Source organism: Dasypus novemcinctus, chromosome 11 (assembly GCF_030445035.2).
Source record: "Dasypus novemcinctus isolate mDasNov1 chromosome 11, mDasNov1.1.hap2, whole genome shotgun sequence".
In the NCBI taxonomy this organism is placed as follows: Eukaryota; Metazoa; Chordata; class Mammalia; order Cingulata; family Dasypodidae; genus Dasypus; species Dasypus novemcinctus.
This window is the reverse complement of record NC_080683.1, coordinates 42,156,195-42,179,616: the sequence shown is the minus strand read 5'-3', so window position 1 is coordinate 42,179,616 and position 23,422 is coordinate 42,156,195. Positions and strand designations below refer to the sequence as shown.

Here is a 23,422-nt window from a genome sequence, read left to right as displayed (position 1 = left end):
TTATCTGAGTGAAATGGTGCTGAAAAAGAAAACTAGATGATAACAGCTATAGAAAACATTAAATGAGATAATGTACATAAAACACAGTGTCCAACATAGAGTAAGCACTGATATTAATTTCTAATATAGGGAAACGGACTTGGCCCAGTGGTTAGGGCGTCTGTCTACCACATGGGAGGTCCGCGGTTCAAACCCCAGGCCTCCTTGACCCGTGTGGAGCTGGCCTGTGCGTAGTGCTGATGCGCACAAGGAGTGCCCTGCCACGCAGGGGTGTCCCCCGCGTAGGGGAGCCCCATGCGCAAGGAGTGCACCCGTACGGAGAGCCGCCCAGCGTGAAAGAAAGTGCAGCCTGCCCAGGAATGGCACCGCCCACACTTCCCGTGCTGCTGACGACAACAGAAGCGGCCAAAGAAACAAGACGCAGCAAATAGACACAGAGAACAGACAACCGGGGGAGGGGGGGGGGAATTAAATAAATAAATAAATCTTCAAAAAAAAAAAATTTCTTATATACCCTAACAAAACATGGTAACTATCAACCTTAAGATCTTTTTTATTTCAACTTTTAAGTAAGATCAGATCATACAAACAAAAAGCCAAAGCAATAAACCCCCCAAAAAAATGATTTTTAAGGAAATCAGAACAAGACCCACCAACTCGTTGTCAAAATCTTGACCTATAACCAGGCCAAGAACTAAACAAAATGATATTTGGTGCCTCTTTTCTCTTTTGGTATTTTCAACTGTTTCATTATCTAAAACTTTCTTCTCTTCCTAATCACATGCTCCATTCAGGCCTTCATTACCTGTTAGAAATGTCAATTCACCAGACATCACACAATTGTAATGGAGCTTGAGCTCATATAGCAGTTACCCATTGAAGACAGCATAATAGCTCATCTACAAAGAAAGCTATACATTTGAATCATGAGTCAGACATTCATGACTATGGAACTGAAGATGAATTATTTGACTTCTCTAAGCTTCAGTTTCTACAACTACAAAATATGGAGCATTCATCTATACCTAGTACAATTCCTTGAAACTAAAGGTCATGGAGTATGTAAGCACCTAGCACAAAGTAAGAACACTATATATGCCATCTCCTCTTCCCCTTTACTGGCAAGGTCATCCTGTCACTCCTTAAACATTTCAAGTAATAGATTGTTCCCTTACTGCAGCCTACCCCGACCTTGTACAATTATATTAGAATAATCTCTTATAATGAGATAAGAGAAATGCCAAGAGTTCAAAAGAAGAAAAACATGATGAGCTGAACTAGGTGGAAGTAGCTTCATTCAAAGGCAGCTTCATGAACACAGTATAACTCTGAACTAGGCTTGAAAAGATGTGCACGATCTGAATGAGCAGAAAAGACTTAGAAATTTAATTGTTCATTCACTCATTCAGGAAAAAAAAAAAACATGCCAAATGTTATGCCAAGAAAGTTCAAAATACTAGGAATCATGAAAGGAAATAAAAACAGACTTCAAGTCCCTGCCCTCATAAACTCTACATTCCAGCAGAGCAAGACAAACAGGCAAACAAGTTATAAAATGTATACAACATCAGATAGTGACATGCTAAGGAGAAGAAAATAAACTGGATAAGGAGAACAGGAAGTGCTTCAGAAAATAAAGGAATGCTACTTTATTTACAATGGTTATAGACCATCACACTGAGAAAGTTATCATTTGAGCAGAGCCCTATACCAGACAAGGAGCCAGCTAGGCAGATTATTTGGGGCAAGAGAGTTATAACAGAGGGTCTAGCAAATGCAAAGGGCCTAAGGTTATTTCAGCAGGACTAAAAAAAAAAAAAAAAATGCATACATGTAGAGGAGTAAGCACATGTAGTATGGTGGACAGAAAAATTCATCTAATTCTTATAGAGAGCAAAGGAGGGTGGCAGAAGTGAAAATATAGGCTGAATTCAGATTGTAGAAAGCCTTGACTCCCAAATTTGATTTTATACTACTAGCAATTAGGAACCACTGAAGAATTTGGAACAGGTCAGTGAAATGAATGAAGTCACAGGTTAAGAAAAATACAGAATCAATAAATAGTCAACTTATTCAGAATTTTTATTTAGCTTTGTTAGTTACACATTAATAAAAAGTAAAATGCATATTCTTCTTTCCCTTCTTCAGATGTCTGCCCAATTGATACCAACTTTTAGCCTAAAGTGGGAAAAATAATTTATATAATCAATTATCTATATATTGAACCACTGCTACACACATCAAAGAATGATTTGATACAGAGAAAAGCAGACTGTTGGCTAAAATGAGATTCTGAATAAGCTGCAGAATTCAATACTTTCTTATTTCTTTTTCTTTTCCTTTTTTTTTCCAAGGAGGTACGAGGAATTGTACCCAGGACCTTGTACATGAAAAGCAGGCACTCAACCACTGAACTACACCCACTCTCCTCAACTACTTCCTTGTCTTTCAGGTTCACAAACAATGGAATAACTGACTAATCCCATTTAATGCCTGTGATAACTGTAATAAGCAATAAAATTCTGCTATATCAAGATCTTAACAAATACCCTTATAAAGCATATTAACTTTATTTGCATATTTAACATAAAAAATAAATACAAAGATTAAGCCAAATTATATGCCACTTTGAAAACAGTAAACTATAATTATGTAAACGGATGTTTTCAATAGTACAAAATAGAACAAAATGATCTCTGAAGCATGGACAGTTTTAATAACAATCTGCAGAGTATAATCAAATGTTTTAAATTGACTTCAACAACATCTGTGATACCAGCAGTCAGCAATATAACATCAAATTTATATATCAAAAGCACATCATAAGAGACTTCTTCTATAAATTGATATAGCCTTCAGAGAATGGGGAAGATTAATGCAGTAGATTAACTTGTTTTGTATCATTTAGTCAGCAATGCTAGCTTTTGGGGGAACAATAGGATAGCAATATTAATAATTATGTCATTCTTTCCTATGCTGTGTTATTAACTCTAAAGTTCAATATTACATAAAGACAGATGTTCTAGATAAGTTTAAATACAACTATTTTTCAAGGAGCCTAGAAAAAGTTTGAGTTTCAGGAAAAAGAAACAGAAAGGTTTGGGAGTGATAGCCTCTTCATACTTTTTACTATTAATATTAAAATAACATTTTGAAGAGGGACATCAACAAAATGGCAGAGTAGGTAGTTCCAAGGGCCCTTGACTCAAAAGGAACATTGAAAAATCATACTTTCAAAATCAACTTAGAACTCTAGAAAATGGTTAAAGGTTTACAGCAGTCACGCAAATACAATCAAGAAAAAGTCAACTTAAAGATGTTAAGAAAGCTTTGTGGCATTTTTTTTGTTGCAATACCCCACTCTCTGGGTCAGTGCTGGTCTTGAAAACAAGATATCAGTCAACTTTCTCAGTGTGGGACCTGGTCCCTGGTTCTGGAAGGAGTAGGGTATATCTTCTCAAAAACTGTGTTTGTCTGATTAACCTGTCTAAGCACTGACTGAAAAGACTGACTCAAGGTACTTGTCAGAAATTACTAAGAGGGTGAAAGTGGTAGGGAGGCATTCCTCCAAAACACTATAAGGTAAATGAACAACCCACCAACAATGGTCCAGATTTAGTCTGCAGGTCATAGTTTGCCAATTCCTACTCTACACTGTCTTCTAGCATGCAGTACTGCTGAGGAGAAATCTGGTGCTTGGGGCAAAGAATACATTGAGGAAAATAAAAAGAGTAAAAAAAACTTACCGTGGTGATGACTGCAGAACTTTGTTTTGAAAGTGAGAGCCAGATTATACAAGGCATGGGACTGTATAATACAGTGAACCATGTGGTAGAAAATGGACCATGGTTAACAGTACAAATACGAGGAAAGCAGACTTGGCCCAACGCATAGGGTGTCCGCCTACCACATGGGAGGTCCACAGTTCAAACCCTGGGCCTCCTTGACCCATGTGGAGCTGACCCATGCACAGTGCTGATGTGCACAAGGAGTGCCATGCCACACAGGGGTGTCCTTCGCGTAGGGGAGCCCCACGGTGCAGGAAGTGCGCCCCGTAAGGAGAGCTGCCCAGCGCGAAAGAAAATGCAGCCTGCCCAAGAATGGCGCCGCGCACAGGAAGAACTGACACAGCAAGATGATGCAACAAAAAGAAACACAGATTCCCGGTGCTGCTGATAAGGATAGAAGCAGTCACAGAAGAATACACAGCAAGTAGACAACTGGCAGGGTGGATAAATAAATAAATCTTAAAAAAAAAAAGTACAAATTTGAGAGTGTTCTCTCATGAACTGTAACAAATAGACAATACTAATACATGTTGTTAATAACAGTGTATGGGGTATATGGAAAAAAATATACCAAATGTAAGCTATGGACCATAGTTAGTGGTAACAGTCTATTGATGTTCTTTCATAATCTATAATAAACGTTCCACAACAATGTAAGGTGTTCTTGGAGAGGTGATGTATGGGAATTCTGTACATCAAGCATGATTATTTTGTAAGCTCACAGCTTCTCTAATTTTAAAGAAAAAAAAAAGAATGAACTGGGAGATGGTTAAAAAACAAGAACAAATTCTATTGCTCTTTCCACTTTTGTTCTTATAGTACCTTTGTATAAATGCTCAACAAATGTCTTTTTTTCTTTTTGACTCATATTTGAATTAGCTGGATTTCCCTAGACTAGCAATAGGAGGTCAGAGAAGGAGAGAGGGATTAAGGTAACTTTCCAGGCTTTAAGAGGTTTAAGGACTTCCTTCTCTGCTATCACAGTTAGATCTTCCTGATTCTCAGAATTCATCCTGATTCAAAGGAGGCCTTCTGTTGCCAGTTCTGGGCTTTCCTGGTTACAAATGGTTAAACCAAAAGCCTTCTTGATCCAGAGTTGCACTCTTTCCATTATAACAGCCTTGAGGCTGCTTTCAGCTTTAGAAGGAGGGAATTAGATGCAGAATCAGGTCCTCAGTTGGATTCCTCATTCATGGAATTAGATCCCACCTACAGTCATACATCACACTTAAAGGGATGCCTCAAAGATTCATATCTCATTGAAGATTAGAAGCAGAAAGTTATTATTCATAAAAGCACTAACTAGACAAATAATGGGAAATTATAGTAGGTGAAATGAATAAGGTATTTTCCCAATTTTATTTTATGACCACTCTTGATATTACAAAGTATTATTTCATTCAAAGAAATCCCTGAAACTATTGTTTTAATAGCAATATGCATTTTCACCAGCAGAGGGCAGATACATGTTATAAATACCATTTTATTTTATAAATGCCAGTTTTATGGAATCAAGACACTAGCATATTCATTTACACAAAAGGAATTGTACTTCTTGAAGGGAGAAAATGTGCTAGAAAGATAATGGATGGTGAAGATGGTAGCACAACATTATGAATGCAATTAACACCACTGAACTGTATACTTGAAAGTAGCTAAAATTGGAAATTTTATGTTCTACATGTTACCACAATAAAAAAAATTTAAATGCTATAAAGAATTAAACAGCTTTCAACATAAACTGACAGATCTCCCCAGAAGCCAGTGTTTCTCAGTTTATTCAAGAGTTAATTATAATATCTTAAACAAAATAACTATGAAAAATAAAATGTTAACCCAGTCTTATTTCAAGAGCCATTTAAATATGTACTAAAAACATTCCTTGAGCTGCGAAATAAAATCCAAAATTCTAAACAATTTTTCTTCAGAATATAAAAACTGTCAGAATTCCACAGGTTTAAAAAGTAAACTAAACATAGAAAACAATACAAGCAATGAAATTCAGCAAAGATGCTAAAAAATGACAAAGGACCGCCTAAGAAAAACTTGAGAAAGAGTTGTAACATCAAAATTCAAAAAAAAAATTCACTTTTATAAACTTCAATGCTGAAGCTCTATAGGTAGAAAAGAGGCTTTGAAGCAGTTTGGGTTCAGTCTGACAAAAGACCCTATCAATAAGAGCTTAGAAAATACTTTTAATATCTACTATTGTGCTCAATTTTCCTAGACTCTCTTCTTAAAACCTTTTCTCTGAGGTTTCTCTGTTCTGGTTTTCCTTGTGGTCTCCCAGGTCCCTATTTAATTCCTTCAATGATTCCTACTTCCTCCTGTTGCCTCCTACAAAGTCTTGGTTATGGGCCCTCTGATCTACAAGTGCCTAATCCATTCATATGGCATCAGCAAACATTTTTATGGAGATGATTCCCAAATCAACAATCACTCCTTTGTCTATCCCTCTCCCCTAAATGTCTGCCCTATATCTACACCTGCCTCCAGGAATGTGCAAAAAATGTGCACTACATAAATGCACAAACCTGCTTACCAGGTTCTCCCTACCTGGAATGTTTTTGCCACTCTTCTCCTCTAAGTTTGATTCTATGCTGCCTTAAGAAATATCTTTTATTAAGCTTACCCCAACTCCCAGCTCTTAGTGGTTTTACTTTTTCTGAACTTCTTAACACTCACTGCCAGCACTGTCACTATTCTTTCCATACAGATACCCAGAAAATACTCTTTGTGCTTATGGCCTGCTTGTCTCCTTAAAAAGACTCCTGAAGGGGAGGGCAGGGCTTCTACTGCATATCAAAGTGGTTCTATTATATCACTAATGTCTACTCTAGTAGATGATCACATTAAAAATTAAAGATAACTAGCTTCTTTTCCTAGCCTTCCCCGAAGTATTCTTGTGCTGGTCTAGTCCCAAGAATTTTCTCAGTATTGTTTACCAAACAAAATATTTGTAAATGCTTTCTGCAAAGTAATAAAATGACTATGGGTACTCAAAAAATTAATATTTGACATAATTATCAAACACTTACCCATTTACCAAACTCTTACTTTGTGCCAGACATTACACTTAACACTTCACAAACTCAGTTACTCCTTACAACACTGTGACACTGTTATCACCATTTTACATGCAAGGACACTTAGTCTCAGAGTTTAAATACCACACCCCACAGACTGGAGAGGAAAGAAGGCCTGTAAACACCCTGACTAGGACTTCTAACCTCCAGAACTAGACTTTGGAAGGAGGTAACTATTTTTAGTCAGGCTTGCAGATTAAGAGGAATTTTGCCCCATGATGGATCATACTAAGAGTCTCATCCATACTTAATTTAGATGATTTAGAAAATGTGAAATTGGACTTAGACATGATGCTAGATGGCTTAAGAATTTTGGAGATGTGGGGATGGAGGTAAATGTATTTTGCATATGGGACAGACATGAATTTTTGGAGCAAGAGCATGGAATGTTATGAACTGAATTGTGTCCATCCAAAAGATATATTCAAGTCCTAACCTTCAGTCTTGTAAATGTGATCCTACTTAGAAATAGGATCTTTGTAGATGTTAATAAGTTGAGTACAATCTGAATAAGATGGGCCCTAAATCAATATGACCTGCTAAGGAGAGGAAAGTAGACAAATAGACATAGAGAGAGAAGACAGCCATGTGACAGAGGCAGAGATTGTGTTATGCCATGGACTGCCAGCAAGCCAGCACTAGAACCCTATAGATTTCAGAGGAAGCACAGCCCTGCCCACGCCCTGATTCAAGACTTTTAAGTCTCCAAAACTGTAAGACAACAAATTTCTGTTTGTGATACTAATAAAACTTAGTCGTAGGAAACTAAAACCTATCACCACATTGTTCACCTCCAACTCCTGCATCTCAAAAACTAAGCCCTTTAAATTTCACGTCAGTATTCCTAAGGCTCAGCATGCTTCCTCCCTTCTTTCTGCAATTCCAGGCAGGATCCAGCAGAACAAGGAGAGATCCACAGGAAATTAAGTATAAAATGTAATTCAAGTTAGGAGTCAATGAAGCTGAAAAAGGTTTCTTGATCTACTGAGCATATCAAGACAACAGCGCTGAGAAGCAACATCATGTAAAGGAAAATTCATGGCCTTTGGAGTGTGGCAGATTTCAGTTAGAACCCAACCCTGGCTCTGTGGTGTCTTTAGCCAAGTTAGTAATCACTGTAATTTCCAGGGTCCCATCTATAACATGGGTATCTTTAACTCTCCAGGGACTGCTGGGAGATTACATAAAGTACCTGCACAAGAAGAGGTACAAATTTTTCACCTTGAGGGCAGGGACCATGTCTCATTCCTCTTTAAATACCTAGTGATGTATATTGCTTAAATGTTTAGTTAATGAACATTACTGTACATTTTACTGTATCTGCTTTATCTTTACCTTCAAGAACTCACTTTGGCAGATAGAACAGAAATTCAGAGATTTTAGGATTCTGGCTTTAATACCACACCTTTCAATTTATCTCCAACCACAGTCTTCTCTACAGTTCTTCAAAGAAAAGGGTGTCCATAGAACTAATCAAGCAAGACTTAGATTCAAATCTAACATTTACTGACTACTTACTACATATTAAATTCTGCAAAAAGGCTTCATATATATATCATTCAATCACCATCACATATTCTATTAATATGTCAATATGTATTAAGATTATACAAGGTTAATATTAAAACATGCTGTGAAGGAGAAACACTAAAATGCATAAACTTTCTGGGTTGTGTTCCTTGCTTGAATGAAGTCTATTATGAAGTTCTCAAATTTTATTTTGCCTAAGAAGTACTGTACAGGGATGAAAACACAAAAATTATATATCCTGTTCTTTGAAGGTGAGTTAAGTGTTTTAAAGTCCATTCAGAGCTGACTTTAGAATCTAACTAGCTATGTAAGATATGATTTCACCTTCTCAAGATTAGCAGGACAGTAAGTTGATGGAGGCACCTATTATCTACTGGAGCAAGCTGATGCTCCAAAATCTGCCGTTAAAAGTAATCACTAATTTTGTCCACTCTTACCTACTTCAAATATATGTCCTACTATCATGAACCCTAGATTGGGGTAAACTAAGCTCAGGAAAAACCCTGCTGCTCTGCTTAGACCTATTGCAAAACCAGAATATTACTGAACAACAGGAAAGAATTACTAAGACAAGACACAAATGTGATAAAGGCATTGTATGGTAATAAATTTTAGCATAATAAAAGTTATTAAAACCAGGGAATCTTTCCAAGTCTATAATAAAAGAATTCCTTATAAGTACAGCCACATCACTAAAAATTAATTTTAATTTTTTCGGCAATTATTTCCTTAGTGCCTCAGTATGTTCAAGAAGCTGCAGCAGATACATGACTTGTAAAGATATGATCCACCTTAACTACTTTCTGTAACAAAATATAAGCAGACACAGTTCTGCCCTCAGGTAGTTTATTAAGCTGGAAGACAGGTTCAGAAACTTAAGGCTCCCTATGATAAGAGTTTCAGGTTGACTCATTATACTTTAAATTTCCCCAAATAATGATTTCCAAATACAATGATCTCACAACAAAAAAATTCCAATATTGTAGACCCAAAAAGGTGCATAGTTCCAAGTTAAAAATATTTAAGTAGTATTCTTTTGGTTAATATTATGGCAATTTTATCTATAAAATGCATATTATTACATTCAGATAGACTATCATAATGCCTAACATAAAATCTTACACACAAGAGGCATACACATACACACAAAAAAGTTCTAAAGATGCCATGAGAAACTGTGACAGTTATGTACAAATAACACAGCTCTTCAAGAAAAACAAAAGGTTTGAACCACAGATTTCCATGTTTTTAAAGTACTCATTAGTATTTCAATAGTGTTGGAGATTGGGAAGGAGGGAAAGAGGCACTAATCAAGAATTCTTCATACTTTAAGCAAGGATCAAGAAGAGTACTACTGCTTTTGCAAAATCTTTATTCAGACCATTAAATTTATTTTCAAAGAAGAGGAAAATAACTTTGGGACTATATATGTTGCATACATTCAAATAAGATAACTATGAAACTGTTATATCATCTATAGCAACTGTTAACATCACAAATGAATACAAAGACACACTTGCATCCCTTTTACATCTGAAAAATAGCTAGCCCCTCCACTACCAACCCCTAGCAACCACTGATCTGGTCTTTATCCCTTTAAGTTTTATCTTTCTAGGTATAGTCTTTTGTGCATGGATTCCAACATTAAGCATAATTGTTTTTAGATCCCTCATGTTACTGTGTATCACTAGTTCATTCCTTTTCATTTATCGTATGGATGTACCAGTTTATCCTTTCAGTAGCTAATGGACATTTTGGCTGTTTGCAACATTTAGCTACTACATGAATAAAGTTCTTATAAACATTCAAGTATGTCTCATTTTGCCTTATCATGTTGTAATATTTCTTTATATATTCTAAATACAGTCTCTTTCAAATATAATAGCTTCTCCAACTCTATGCCTTGCCTTTTCATTTTTTTAAAGTATCTTTTGAAAAGCAAAAGTTTTTAATTTTGATGAAATCCATTTTCTCAAGTTTTCCTTTTATGGATTTTTTGTGTCCTCTTTGCCTAACCCGAGATTCCAAAGATTTTTTCCTATGTTTTCTTCTAGAGGTTTAATAGTTTTAGCTCTTACATTTAGTTTTATTACCCATTTAAAGTTGAATTTTATGTATGATATAGCGTAAATGTTGAGGTGCTTTCCCCTCCCCCACCCTTTGGCATGTAGATATCCAATCGTTCAGCACTATTTGTTGAAAAGATTATTTTTCCCCCCATTGAATTATCTTGCACTTCAAAATCAACTGAGTGATGTCTGAGTCTATTTCTGGATTATCTGTTACATAGTGTTGATCTATGTCTGTCTACCACACTGTCCTGTAGCTTTACCTGGTACCTGAAACTTTTTCAAAATTGTTTTGATTTGTTTGGGTTCTTTGCATTTCCATACAAATTTTAGAATCAGCTTGTCAATTACTACAAAAAACTCTTCTGGGATTTTGACTAGGATCACTGAATCAATAGATTAGTTAGGGAAAAATGAACATCTTAAAAATGTTGAGTGCTCTGATCCATGAACACGGCATATATCTGTTTCTTTAGGTATCCTCTAATTTCTCTCAGTAATGTTTTGTAGTTTGGTGTGCCAGTCTTGCACATATTTTATTAAATTTGTCCCTAAGTTTTCATATTTTTACGCTGTAGTTTTTATTTCAATTTCCAACTACAGTTAATTTCTGTATATTTACCTCATTTCTATAACCTTACTTAACTCAAGTTATTGGTTCTAATGGCTTTTTTGTAGGTTTTTTAGGAATTTCTACATAATTATGTTGCAAAGAGTTTGTTCATGGACATTTGCATGCACATGGAGATCTTATAAATCCTGTAGAAATGGCTAACTTAAATTGTACTCAGTTCACCATTCCATGTCATCTTAAGTACATTCGAAGTAGTACCTTTACAAAATCTAGGCTGAACATATAATTTATTTCATATCTGTGATAGGGAGAATAATGGTCCCTGAAGATATTTATGTCCTAATCCCTGAAACCTATAAACATGTTCTATGGAAAAAATGGACTTTGCAAATGTGATTAATCTAAGGGCCTTGAAATGGAGATATTATCCTGGATTACCTGGGTGGAACTAATGTAACTACCAGGATCCTTAAAAGAGTCAGAGAAGGCAATGTGACAACAGAAATAGAGACAGATTTGAAGATGATATACTGCTGACTTTGAAGGTAGAAGAAGAGGTCATGAGCAAAGTACCTTCCTCTAGAAGGTGGAAAGGCAACAAAAGACTCTTCCCTAGATTCTCCAGAAGGAACACACCTGCCAATACCCTGATTTTAGCCCAGTAAGGCCAATTTGGATTTGTGACCTAGAACTATAATAAATTCATGCTTTTTTAAGCCACTAAATTTGTGATAATTTGTTACAGCACTAATAGGAAATTAATATACTAAAGAATATCATTTTACTTCATTAAACACATTTCTGCTAGCTTTTTGGTTCCATTCAGCATCACCAACCTACACCAAAAACAACTTTAAAAAATAAAAATGTGTGAACTTTTTAAAAAACATCTATACTAAATCATGATTTTTGTGAATTTTTTTGTATTGAAGATAAAGCTCTCCAAAATATGATTTCCCACAGAATCTTAAATCCTCTTTATTTTAGTTGGGGTTTGAGCTGATCACTGGTCCTTGAAATGCACTCTTTAAAAACAATAAATGACAGACATTAAGGTCTACCATCAATCACTCCTTTGCTCTCTCGTGAAATGTAGACCAAAAATTTGGGGGAGGGGGGAGGCAGAAAATGGAGAATTACTAGAAAGCTTATAATTCTCTCCCCTTTGAAGCATGTGACCATGAAATTAGCACATTTCAAACAGCACCTTATCTAAGCACTGTTTTAAGTGAAGTAATTTTTAAAAGTCATTTCTTCATGGTACTGCAGCTGAAGGCCATTCAAAGTTAAACACAGCTCTGCCTAGAATCTTAGGTAGAAAATACTGAACTGATAAATGTACATGGGTGACTGAAAATGTAATAGACCTACAGGTACTTTCTTAAAAATGGTAAATAAGTAGGGGGTATGGGGGGTTGTGCCTGGCTTTAGTAGCTGACTGGAAGAAATGATGATTTCTTTGATTTTACTCCAATTACTCCAGGAAAGTTCTGCAATGGAAAAGTTCCAAACAAAATGACTCCTCAACCTGTAAGGAATATTCCTGTGAATTATATGACAAGTCTTGAGATACCTAAAGATAATACCAAGTAAACTTATTCAGCAAGACCTAAGTCATTTTTTAAAAGTTTTAAACATGATCCAAAGTGTAATGAGATGCAAAAATATACAAAATTTAATAACAACAGTTAATAGTGATAGAGAAAGTCACAAGAGGCATGGGATTCAGGGAAGAAAAAGAACACAGACCATGACAGAACTAAAATAAACCTCTGCAGGCTCAGAGGAGAAAGGGATAGTTGGTCACCAAGCAAGTCAGATGCAAAGCTTGGATTCAAACCTAACTTTACTAATTCAGTCTGAGCCAATGCTACTTGCTGTTTTGATGATTTCAACAGCCAACAGATGATTACTACCTGACCTTAGGATATGACTGCAGGTAGAGAAAATAAAGAAGATAATGTGGAAGACAAAAGAAAAAAGAAAAAGAAAAAAAAGCCCAGTGAAGCACTTAAATGAACTCAATTTTTTTTTCTTGAGGTACCAGGGCCAGGGATTGAACCCAGGACCTTGTACGTGGGAAGCCAGTGCTCAACCAGTGAGCCACATCAGCTCCCTGGCTGGGTTTTTTAGTTGGTTTGCTTGTTGTTGTTGTTTTTAGGAGGCACCAGAGATCGAACCCAAGACCTCCCATGTGGGAAGCAGGTACTCAACCACTTGAGCCACTTCTGCTCCCTGGACTCAATTTGTTTAAAGTGAAGTTCCTCCAATGGTTATCTTGAAATTTTGATGGTTCTGTTTTGTTTATTTTTTTAAGATTTCTTCATTTATTTATTTCTCTCCTCCCCCTCCCCCCCCCCCCGCCCCGGTTGTCTGTTCTCTGTGTCTATTTGCTGAGTCTTCTTTGTCCGCTTCTGTTGTTGTCAGCAGCACGGGAATCTGTGTTTCTTTTTGTTGCGTCAGCTCTCCATGTGGGCGGCGCCATTCCTGGGCAGGCTGCACTTCCTTTCGTGCTGGGCGGCTCTCCTTATGGGGCGCACTCCATGCACTTGGGGCTCCCCTACGCGGGGACATCCCTGCATGGCACGGCACTCCTTGCGCGCATCACCACTGCGCATGGGCCAGCTCCACACGGGACAAGGAGGTCCAGGGTTTGAACCGTGGACCTCTCATGTGGTAGATGGATGCCCTAACCACTGGGCCAAGTCCTCTACCCAGTTCTGTTTTTTAATACAAAGCGGTAAATTAAAATAGAGATATTTTCCACAATTGAACACATTTGGCAATAATCTCTCTGAGAAATACCTTAAGTCAACTTGAAGGTGATATTTTCTTCCAAATAATAATCTCTTCTATTACAAAATTTTAACTATGAAAATATGCTTTACCTATTGCGCCACTGAACATATGGAAAACAGCAAAAATCCTGGAGCTAGATTTCCTGGATTCAAATCCTGACTCCATAGTTCCAATTCCCATTCCCTTCTCATCTTGGGAAAGAGAGAATTTCCTCAAGTTGTGGGAGCCTCTGATGCTTCTACTTGCTCCTCTGGACTACACTCTTACTAGGAGGGCTAGCAGAGATATGCTGAAAACCAGCATGTCCTATATAATACACTAGAGAAAAATATGTATTGCCAATTATGTCAGGAGGTGCCCAAGACCACAGATGCCCTAATTCACTAGTAAGACTGATAGGATTCAACATATAGTTTGCATTAAAGTTAAGATTTATTACAGCAAAAAGATACCAAACACAATTAGCAAAGGGAAAATGAAAATGAAGCAAGCTCCAGAGGAACTAAGTGCAAGCTTCCAGGTATCCCCTCCCAGTGGAATCACACAGGACATGCTTAATTTCCCCATAACAATGTGTGACAACACATGTGAACTGCTGCCAACCAGGAAGGATCATTAGAGACTCAGTGCCCAGGGTTTTTTAACTGGGAGGGATGGTACCTCTGTCTGATACATATGCAAATTCCAAACTCCCAGAAGACAAGCAGGTGTTCAAAAGAAACCACACTGATGGTACAATCAGTTTAGGCAAAGTGACTAACTCTTATCATTTAAGTGGTAGGATTTCTCCCCAAATCCAAGTTCACAGTTAAGGGCCAACCCTGCAAGGAGACATTTCCAAATACGGCGGTCAGAACTGATGTGTTTACTCTTTTCAGCAAACCACCAGTCTAGTAGTTCCTTTAGAGCACGGACCGTATTTATCTGCCTTGTTTCCTGCTTTATCCCTAGTTCCTAGAAAACTCCTAAAATATAGTTGCCACCCTCCAACTTTTTTTCCTTATGAAAAAAATCCTGGCTCTACCACTTCCTAACTACACTACCTGGGGAATTCCAAAAATAGATATTAGATTGTGTTTGTAAACTGGTGTGTTCCTCTGGGCATATTAGATTGTATTAGAGTCAGAAGTTTCACTTTTACTTTATTAAATCAAAGATCAGGGCTTTTATTTGACCACATCATTAGGGCAACTTGGTCTGAGTCCCTGCCCCCCACCCTCCCTTTTGTGGGCTATATAAATGGATGCTCTATCAAAGACAGGGAAGTAAATACAAAGAGAAGGAGAAAACAGAGAGTTTAGTTTTGGACGGTGGAGCTCCTGGGAGAGAACCGAGCCATTCACCTGAAAGTTTGCCGCTGAAGAGACCAAAGCCCTGAACAGCTGAGAAAGCCCAGAAAGAAATTAGCCCTAAGGAGAAAGATGAGCCTCATGCCAGCCTACAGCTGAGATCAGAAGGAGCTGGGACCACAGAGCCTTAGGAGGAAGAGGAAGGCTGAACCCTCCCAGAGACTGGCAACCACTTTGTGCCAACATGTGGCAACAGACTTTGGTAAGGGAAGTAACTTACTCTTTAGGGTCTTGTGACTGTAAGCTTCTACCCCAAATAAATACCCTTTATAAAAGCCAACAGATTTCTGGTATTTTGAATCAGCACCCCTTTGACTGACCAATACATGATCTTTGGAGAGTTTCTTACACTCTCTGTGCTTCAGTTTCCTCATTTGTAAAATGAGGATAATATCACCTACCTCACAAGATTGTTTTGAGGACTAAACAAGTTAATATATTTAAAGTGCTCACAAGATTGTCTGCCATATAAATTATATGTGTGTGTGTGTATATATATATATACATATATGTGTTAGTATTTGCTTTTTGTCACTACTGAGCTTCCAGTCTGTCAGTTTCACTTCTTCCAGGTCACACTGAGCTCTCAAATCTCTAAACTCCTAATGTAGCTATAGTCTACACACAGATTAGAACTTAAATGATAATTGGTTGATGTTTATTGAGGTCTCTAACTGGTATCTGAACCATATCCAAAGATTCTTAGCACACACAACAGAATCTAACATGGTACTTAACCTTTAGTATATAGCAAATACTGATTAAATTATATTATAGAAAAAATATATGTGTTTAATCAACTCTACAATGGTCAGAATGTAATGTAATCAATATATTTGATGGTAATAATAATGACTTAAACAAATCGGCCTCCAAATTTCTTTGATATTCTTCCACTGAGAAAATTGAGAAACGGAAAGAAAAATGCCTTGATTCTATAAAGACAATTAGTATAAGTAGTGGTGTGGTGGTGGTGGTGGTAAGAAAAAGGCTGGAGTTTATAAAGCATATAATTAGAATGTCAAATATTTGACTTTGTCATACAGAGAACATGGATTCAAGTCCTTTACAGGTCAATGAGGGTTATATAGTTCCTTAATGTAAACAGTTTTTTTAAAAAAGAATATTTTAATAGATACATATTAAAAAAAAAAAAAAAAAAAGGATAAAGAATTGGGAGAGAAAAAGAGAGGGAGAACATGCAGTCCAAGTTTTAAGCTAATGAGCAGAGTGGTTTTCATCCAGCTCTGATCCTGAGGTTCTCTACACACAATATAAGGAAAAATCTCAAGATCAGCATAATTACAAAATCAACAGTTTTTAACATTTTAAAGAAACTTTTAGATTAGTAGGTTTCCAGTGGATGAATTATAACTGTGGACCTTTGTTTATATGAATTTATATTAAAAGCATCAATTTCATCATAAATACATCTCCCCTAGGAGAACTCTACTTTTTAGTAAGAATTTCTTTCAAAAGTTTATATAACAACTCTTAAACAACAAAAACTTAATGAAAAATGTAGCTGCCTTTTTCTTCATGTGATTGATTTGCTCCAAATCCTACAATTTTTTATATTGAGTGCATAATATGAATTTATAATTGATTAAGAATTGAATAATTTTACAGTACAGTTCAAGAGAAATGGTTCTTAAATCTTCTGAATGTCTGGAATAAAAGACTGAAAACAAAACCTATGAGAACTTTCCCCAGAAAAATGCACATCTCAACATATACAAGGTTTTGTATCTATTTCTAGGATGTTTCCCAGACCAAAACAAGAACCTGTATTACTTACTGCAATCTTGAACACAATCATACTGCTGTTAACCTAAAATAACTTAAAACAGTCTTTTGGTTAATGGAGACATTTTTTAGGAGTGGGGCTCATCCTAGGACTGTGCAACTTTTTAATCCAAGGTATCTACTTTTTCTTTCCACAAATCACAAATGTTTGAGATGGGCTGGGAGTATGGTGATGCTAAATATAAAGGGGAGTAGAGGAGAGATGCTGTTCATTGCAGCAAGTGGTGGTTTGAAACTATATATACCCCAGAAAAACATATTCTAAATCAGGATGGGTCTTAATCCTATTACTAGGGACCTTATAGTGAAGGTCACAAAGAAAGAGAAAAGCCAGAAGGAGCAGCCAGAAGCTGAAAGTCAACAGAGCCCAGAAGAGAAGGGAGAAACCAGGAGAGGCTGCCATATGCATTGACATGTGACAGAAAAGGCAAGGATCAAGGATCACAAGCAGCCAGCCCAAGAATATCAGTCTTCTGCAAGGAGGCACCACCCTGATGACACCTTGATAATGCACTCCTCTTACCTCAAACCATAAGCCAATAAATCCCTGTTGTTTAAGCCAATCCATTGCATGGAATTAGCTTTAGAAGCCAGGAAACTAAAACAATTGCATAATACATTTTCCTGGAGCAGAGTGACTCTCTATAAGGAAGAGCAGTAGTCTGTAAAATGCATTGGAATGTTTCCAGATAGAACCTTGGACTCTACCAACAGAGCTTTCAGCCTACTGACTAAGCTTCATCTTTTCATACACTTTAAATATAAGCCTCTTATTAAAGGGGAAAAGGTGACAAACAGGGAAAAGGAGATCTGTATTTCTACCCACAAAACATTCCTTTCACAAATATTTTATCACCCCATTTATTCAAGCTAGAAACCTCAAAATCAGTACTTCTTTTGCCCCCACTCATGCACCACACCTAATCAGAATAGTGGCTTTAAAGCATTAAGAACACATGCTTTTGGGTCTGACAAACCTGAGTTAAATCCCAGTTGACATCATCTGTATGATTTCACTGAGCATCCACTGCCTCACAAGTAAAGTAAGGATTGTTATGAAATGAATCATGTCCTCCACAAAGACATATTTGAGTCCTAATCCCCAGTCTGGTGAACTGAGGGCCTAAATCTAATGATTTTTGTTGATAAGGCCTTAATCCAAAATGACTAGAGTCCTTATAAGCAAAGGAAATTTGGACACAGTAGGAGGAGGAGGAGTAAGAGACAGGAGACAGACCATCATGTGGCAGAGACACAGTTTGAGTTGTTGGTTGCCAGCAGGCCACTACCAGAATGCTACAGGTTTCAGAGAAACCATGGCCTACCAATACCTTGATTTTGGAATTCTAGCCTCCAAAACTGTAAGACAATAAATCCCCATTGTTTAAGCAAACCAGTCTGTGGAATTTGTTATAGCTACTGTGACAAACTAAAACAAGGATGATGAAAACAACAGCTTCGCTGGGGAGTGTTTTAAGGATTCAATTGAATACAATGGATCTCACTCATTATCCAATTTACTTCTCCATCCTTAGTATCTTAGTATCCTTAGTATCTGTGGTGGATTACTGGAATGATTTTTACAACCTCCATTTCATACTTATATTTTCTGAAGAGGTTAGAAAGTGAAAAGACTCCCTTGCAGGCAAAGAGCTGGATATAAATTAGGTTCTCCCAATTATTTATACTTGAAGGATACTTGCTAGGCACAAGTTCAGCACAGAACATCTTCCAAAAGTGGAAGCAAAAGGCAAAAATGTCTAATAAATAATACTGTGTGGTTACAGCAACAGAAGTCCTTATTCCTCCCTCAGCTCACCACTTGCAGTCATGAGTGGTACAGGATGGCAATGGCAACAGTATATAGCCTTGAAACCAGAAGTCCAGTAGTGGTTCCCTGACTTTTGCTCCTCCAATAATTTTGTAAGTACCTGATTTCTTAAACCTCTTTCAACTAAAAACAAGCTACAGTGGTTTTATTCTCTGCCCTGAACCCTGAGTGATACACTGCCATTAAATGAATTCAGCAAGTTACTCTCTTGCTCGGACCACTGTTAAACTCCTCCTAACTAGATGACTTGCCTATGTCTCACTACTAGTTCTTCTTTTGACCTGCCACCACTCAAAGGAAGCTTTAAAAAAAAAAAAGCCACACATAAACAAACCTCTTATGTTCTTTTACATTCCTGTACCTTTGTGTGTGCAGCTGACTGTGTCCTTTAGCCCTTTCTCCATCTGGTGAAATTCTACTCTTCCTCCAGAACCTAGCCCAAATGAGACAATTCTGTCAATCTTTCCCAACAGGGTCACTCCACATGCCCAATATGTACACTTACTTTCACACATTCTGCTGCTTGCCCCCTGCTCTGTGCTCATTCACACATTCATTTACTCAGTTACATTTACCTACCACATGCCACACGGTACTAATGACACAACCCTAAAAAAGATAGATACCCTCTCTTCTCTTTTGCAACTATAATCCAACAGGGATATAGATTACCCAATAATTACCCAAACAGTGTTTAATTATAATTGCGTTAACTGCAATAAAAGGTTCAGGATACTGTCCTACATGTATAAGGAGCAGTCTAACCTGGGAGGATCAGGAAGAATCATTTTCCTCGAAAAAACATGAGCAGAAACTTGAAGACGAGTAAAAAGTGATCAGACAAAAAATTGCTAGAGAGCTTTATAAACAGAAGGAACAGCATGTGCAAAGACCTTGCGGCAGTATTCTAGGAAATGTAAGGGCAACCAATAGACAAAAGTTTGGGTGCAAGAACAGCAGCCCAAAATAAGTGCAGACAGACTTACTTCTTACAAACACTATTATAGCACTTCACACATTCTTTTGATTATTCATTTGCAAAAATGCAGCCTCCACCCCACCCCAACCCCCCCAAAAAAAATTTAGGTCTCACAAATTATGTTAGAATAGAAAAAGATAATCTCTAGCCCACTCTAGTCTTTAGTTTTGGTACAAAAACTCTCAAAGATCAGTGGGGAAAACATTCCTCAAAAGAAAGAAAATTGAGGTGACTAGGAAACAGCTTCAAAATATATTAAAAGCTTGGTATAATTTAATATAGAGAAAAACATTAATATGTACAAGAAAATGGAGACTTTTTATAGTAACTGAGCTGCAGAATAAGAACCTTAGTATAGCATATTTTTTAAATGTACATTTAATCAGAATTTCACTACCTACATTTGCTATATCATCTGGCATATATGATAATAGGTCTAAATTCATGTAACAAGTCAAGAATTCTACTATAAGAATTCTGTAAGAGGGCCCCATAATGGAGCTCAAGCATATCATAGACTCAAAAATTTGCAAAATTTATTTACATCAACTGTCCAATCATGCCAAAGTTTTCAATTATCACAACTATGAAATCAAGTTCAATTAAATCAGTAAGTGGCTTTAACTGTGATTTTTTTTCCTGCAAAGTCAAGATAAAAAATAATGGAATAATTTACATGTTCATTTTAACATTATTCTAGATTTAGTAGCAACACGAAAACAATGATGAGTTTCTATATAGTGACTGTGGCATTTATATCCTTCAAGTAACATCCTTAAAGTCCTAATGCTATCTATCCTCTTCTCTTCCACTTCCTCTACTTCTAAAAAACATCAAACCAACAAACACAAGTCCAAACAAAACCAAAACAGAGAAGATGTTCATTCAATATATCTACTGATATCAGTGCTAAGATCTATGCTAGGATGGGCAATATAATAGTAAGTGAAACTAATCCCTATGATTGCTCAGTGTCAGAAAAGGTATAAACTTTTGATCCCAATTTGAAAATGTATGATTCTCCATCTCCCCCTCTCCAAAAAGAAAAAGAAAAATGTTAACTAAAAAATAATGGCTCAAAAATCTATAAATTATTTTGGGAAACACTGGTGAAATCTGATTTATAAAGTCCTTTTTGGAGGAAATAAATTTGAACAAAAATTAATTATTTCTATACATAAAGATAATCACTGAAACAGAATATATTCATTTTTGATGAACAGATTTAATATTCACTAGCATCTCGGCTAAACCATGTTACTTATTACTCTAAATGACAAAATGCATACTATATAACTTTAGTTCCTTTATTTCTCTGGTCTTTAAAAGGTTATCACTAATGCAGTGATGCTTAATTGAGCCACAATATAGTACAGTATTCCCAAATAATCAGACACATAATCAAGCATCAGGTAAACAAAATGTTACTACAAGAATTAGGGGTACAATTTTTTTTTAACTCAGCACCTGAAGAGTTACATAGGATAAACATAATATTGGCTTAATCAAGTTGGCACAGTATTGAAAAGTGTTTCATAAAATGGTCTAGATACAGTACCCACACAATTCTTCTGATATTCCAATACCTGTTTAGTTGTAAAGTAACTTGCTGATGCTGTGTGCTTAGTCTAAGCAAACATTATCAGCCTACTGAAACATGATTCATTTAGATCATAGGTTCTTAACAAGGAGTCCAAGAGCTTAAATTTAAATTTAAATAAAACATTATTCTTGTGGGGACATGTTGGTGTGGGTGTGATATATTTATTAAATAATATACAGTTTAGTAGTGTGGGCTTACTAGGGGATTCATGGTTTTGGCAAAGGGGTCCGTGGAACCAAAAAGGTTAAGAACCCCTGATTTGGATAGTACTGAGAAAGAACAATAAAGCTTCAGGAAAAGTCTGGGTCAAATAATGCAGAAATCTTAAATAATGCTCTCAAAGATCAACTGTCTCCTGCTATGGAGAAATACCTATTTTTCACCTAATGAATTTACAAAATAAGGTCTTTCCTAACGATGTGACAGTTAAAAAAAAAAAAAGAAAATGTCTGAAACATTTTTCCCATGAGATTACTTATAAGACATTAAATATAAATCAGATCTCCATACCCAAAACATACAGGCTAAAAATAGTTTATTTCAAAGGCTGTGGCAGAACAAACTAAAATTAGGTCTTTTCCATCTCTGGACCTATAAACGAAGCTTCAACAATTATGAAGCACACAACCCAGTGTCCACATAGTCTCCTTCCACCTGGCTGGTCAGAAAGTATCTAATTATTTAAATCTTCAGGAACATAAGCCCATCGTCCAAGAGACTCTAGTAATGGAATTCCTTTTCATTCTGGCTAATATTCAAACGTAAAAACAATACTACTACTAACAATAAAAACAATGACCCCTCAGCAATTATTTTATTCAGTAGCACCCCAACCCACCAAAAAAGACCACCATCCTCTTTCAGGAAGCTGACAGGTGGGCAGGTGGTAGGGCTCCACCTGGAAAACCAAGCATCCAAAAACTGAGAGGAAGGACAGGGTCACAGGGAAGGGCCGAGTCAGGGTACTTGATTTAAGGGCGGCCCCACCCAGTGAGCAGAGATGGGAAGAGAGCAACCCTGTAACCCTAAGCATTGCCCCGGCCGGTGCTCCGCGCTTCCACCCGGGCTGGGCCACCGCCCAGTGAGAGTCCGGGCTTAGGGAAAGTCCAAGCACCGAGACGCGGGCAGTGACTCTGCCCCTTCGCGGGGGAGGAGGGGAGGCTGGGACCAGTGACGGCGCCCCGCGGACCAGACCTCCCCGCCGCCCCCCGCGGAGGTCAGAGTCGATCCCAGCAGCCCTGCGCCCGCCCGCCCTCCTGTCAAGGCCGGGGCCGGCGGGACACAGCCCGCTGCGTCCGCTTGGGCCGCGAGGGGCGCGGGCGCCGCGACGGCAGGAAGGTCACCGGCCGCAGGAGGCCCCAGCCGAGGGCAGCGACATCAGCGATACCTTTGGCCTCGCAGTCAGCGCAGTACTTGTTGTCCTCCTCCCTCAGCAGTTTGGACAGAATGAGCTGGTGCTGTTCGTTCAGCTTCTGAGCCTTCTCCCGGCAGGAGCGCGTCGCCATCTCCGCGGCGGGACGAGAAGCCCGGGACAGCTAAGGGGGTGGAGGACTGGGGACCGGGCCAGGCAGAGTGAAGGCACCTGGAGCCGCCGGGGCTGCGGGAGGACACAGCCCACGAAGCGGCGGCGGCGGCGGCGGCTGGAACAGGAGGAGCGGCAGCGGCGGCGATGGCAGCGCCGACGTGTCCCACCTCCTCGCCGGGCCGCCCCGCACGCACCGCCGGAGCCCGCGAGAGAAGGGGAGGGGGCGGAGCCAAGGCTTCCGGGTGGGGCTGCAGGAAGGAACTCAGGCGCTGCGCATGCGCAAGAACCTCTAAGGCGCTAGGCCAGCCGCAGCTTTGCGCATGTGCAGAAGAGCCTGTGCCCAAGGTGATCTAAGGAAGGCAACTGGCACTACCATCTGTGGGCTTTTCCAGTTTTTTTAAATGATTGTCGCTGAGGGCGTTGGGTAAATGATTAATCACCCAATATAGGAAGACTTTTTTACAAGAAGTAAAAATAAATGAA

The 23,422-nt window shown here is 38.0% G+C and overlaps 1 protein-coding gene across 4 annotated transcripts in view; it reads right to left on the bottom strand.

The window, feature by feature from the left end:
- Positions 1-23,188, bottom strand: part of SMAP1 (small ArfGAP 1) — a 202,230-nt gene extending 179,042 nt beyond the window's left edge. For 2 of the 4 annotated variants that reach the window (XM_071218544.1, XM_058306980.2), the window contains exon 1: positions 22,802-23,134. Coding sequence is in view for 3 of the 4 variants with exons in the window: in XM_058306980.2 (XP_058162963.1) it covers positions 22,802-22,919 (118 nt within the window). In the remaining variant the exon portion in view is untranslated. Of the gene's footprint in view, positions 1-22,801 lie in introns of all 4 variants that reach the window. The other 2 variants (XM_058306979.1, XM_058306981.2) reach the window with 2 other exon arrangements.
- Positions 23,189-23,422: the final 234 nt, after the last annotated feature.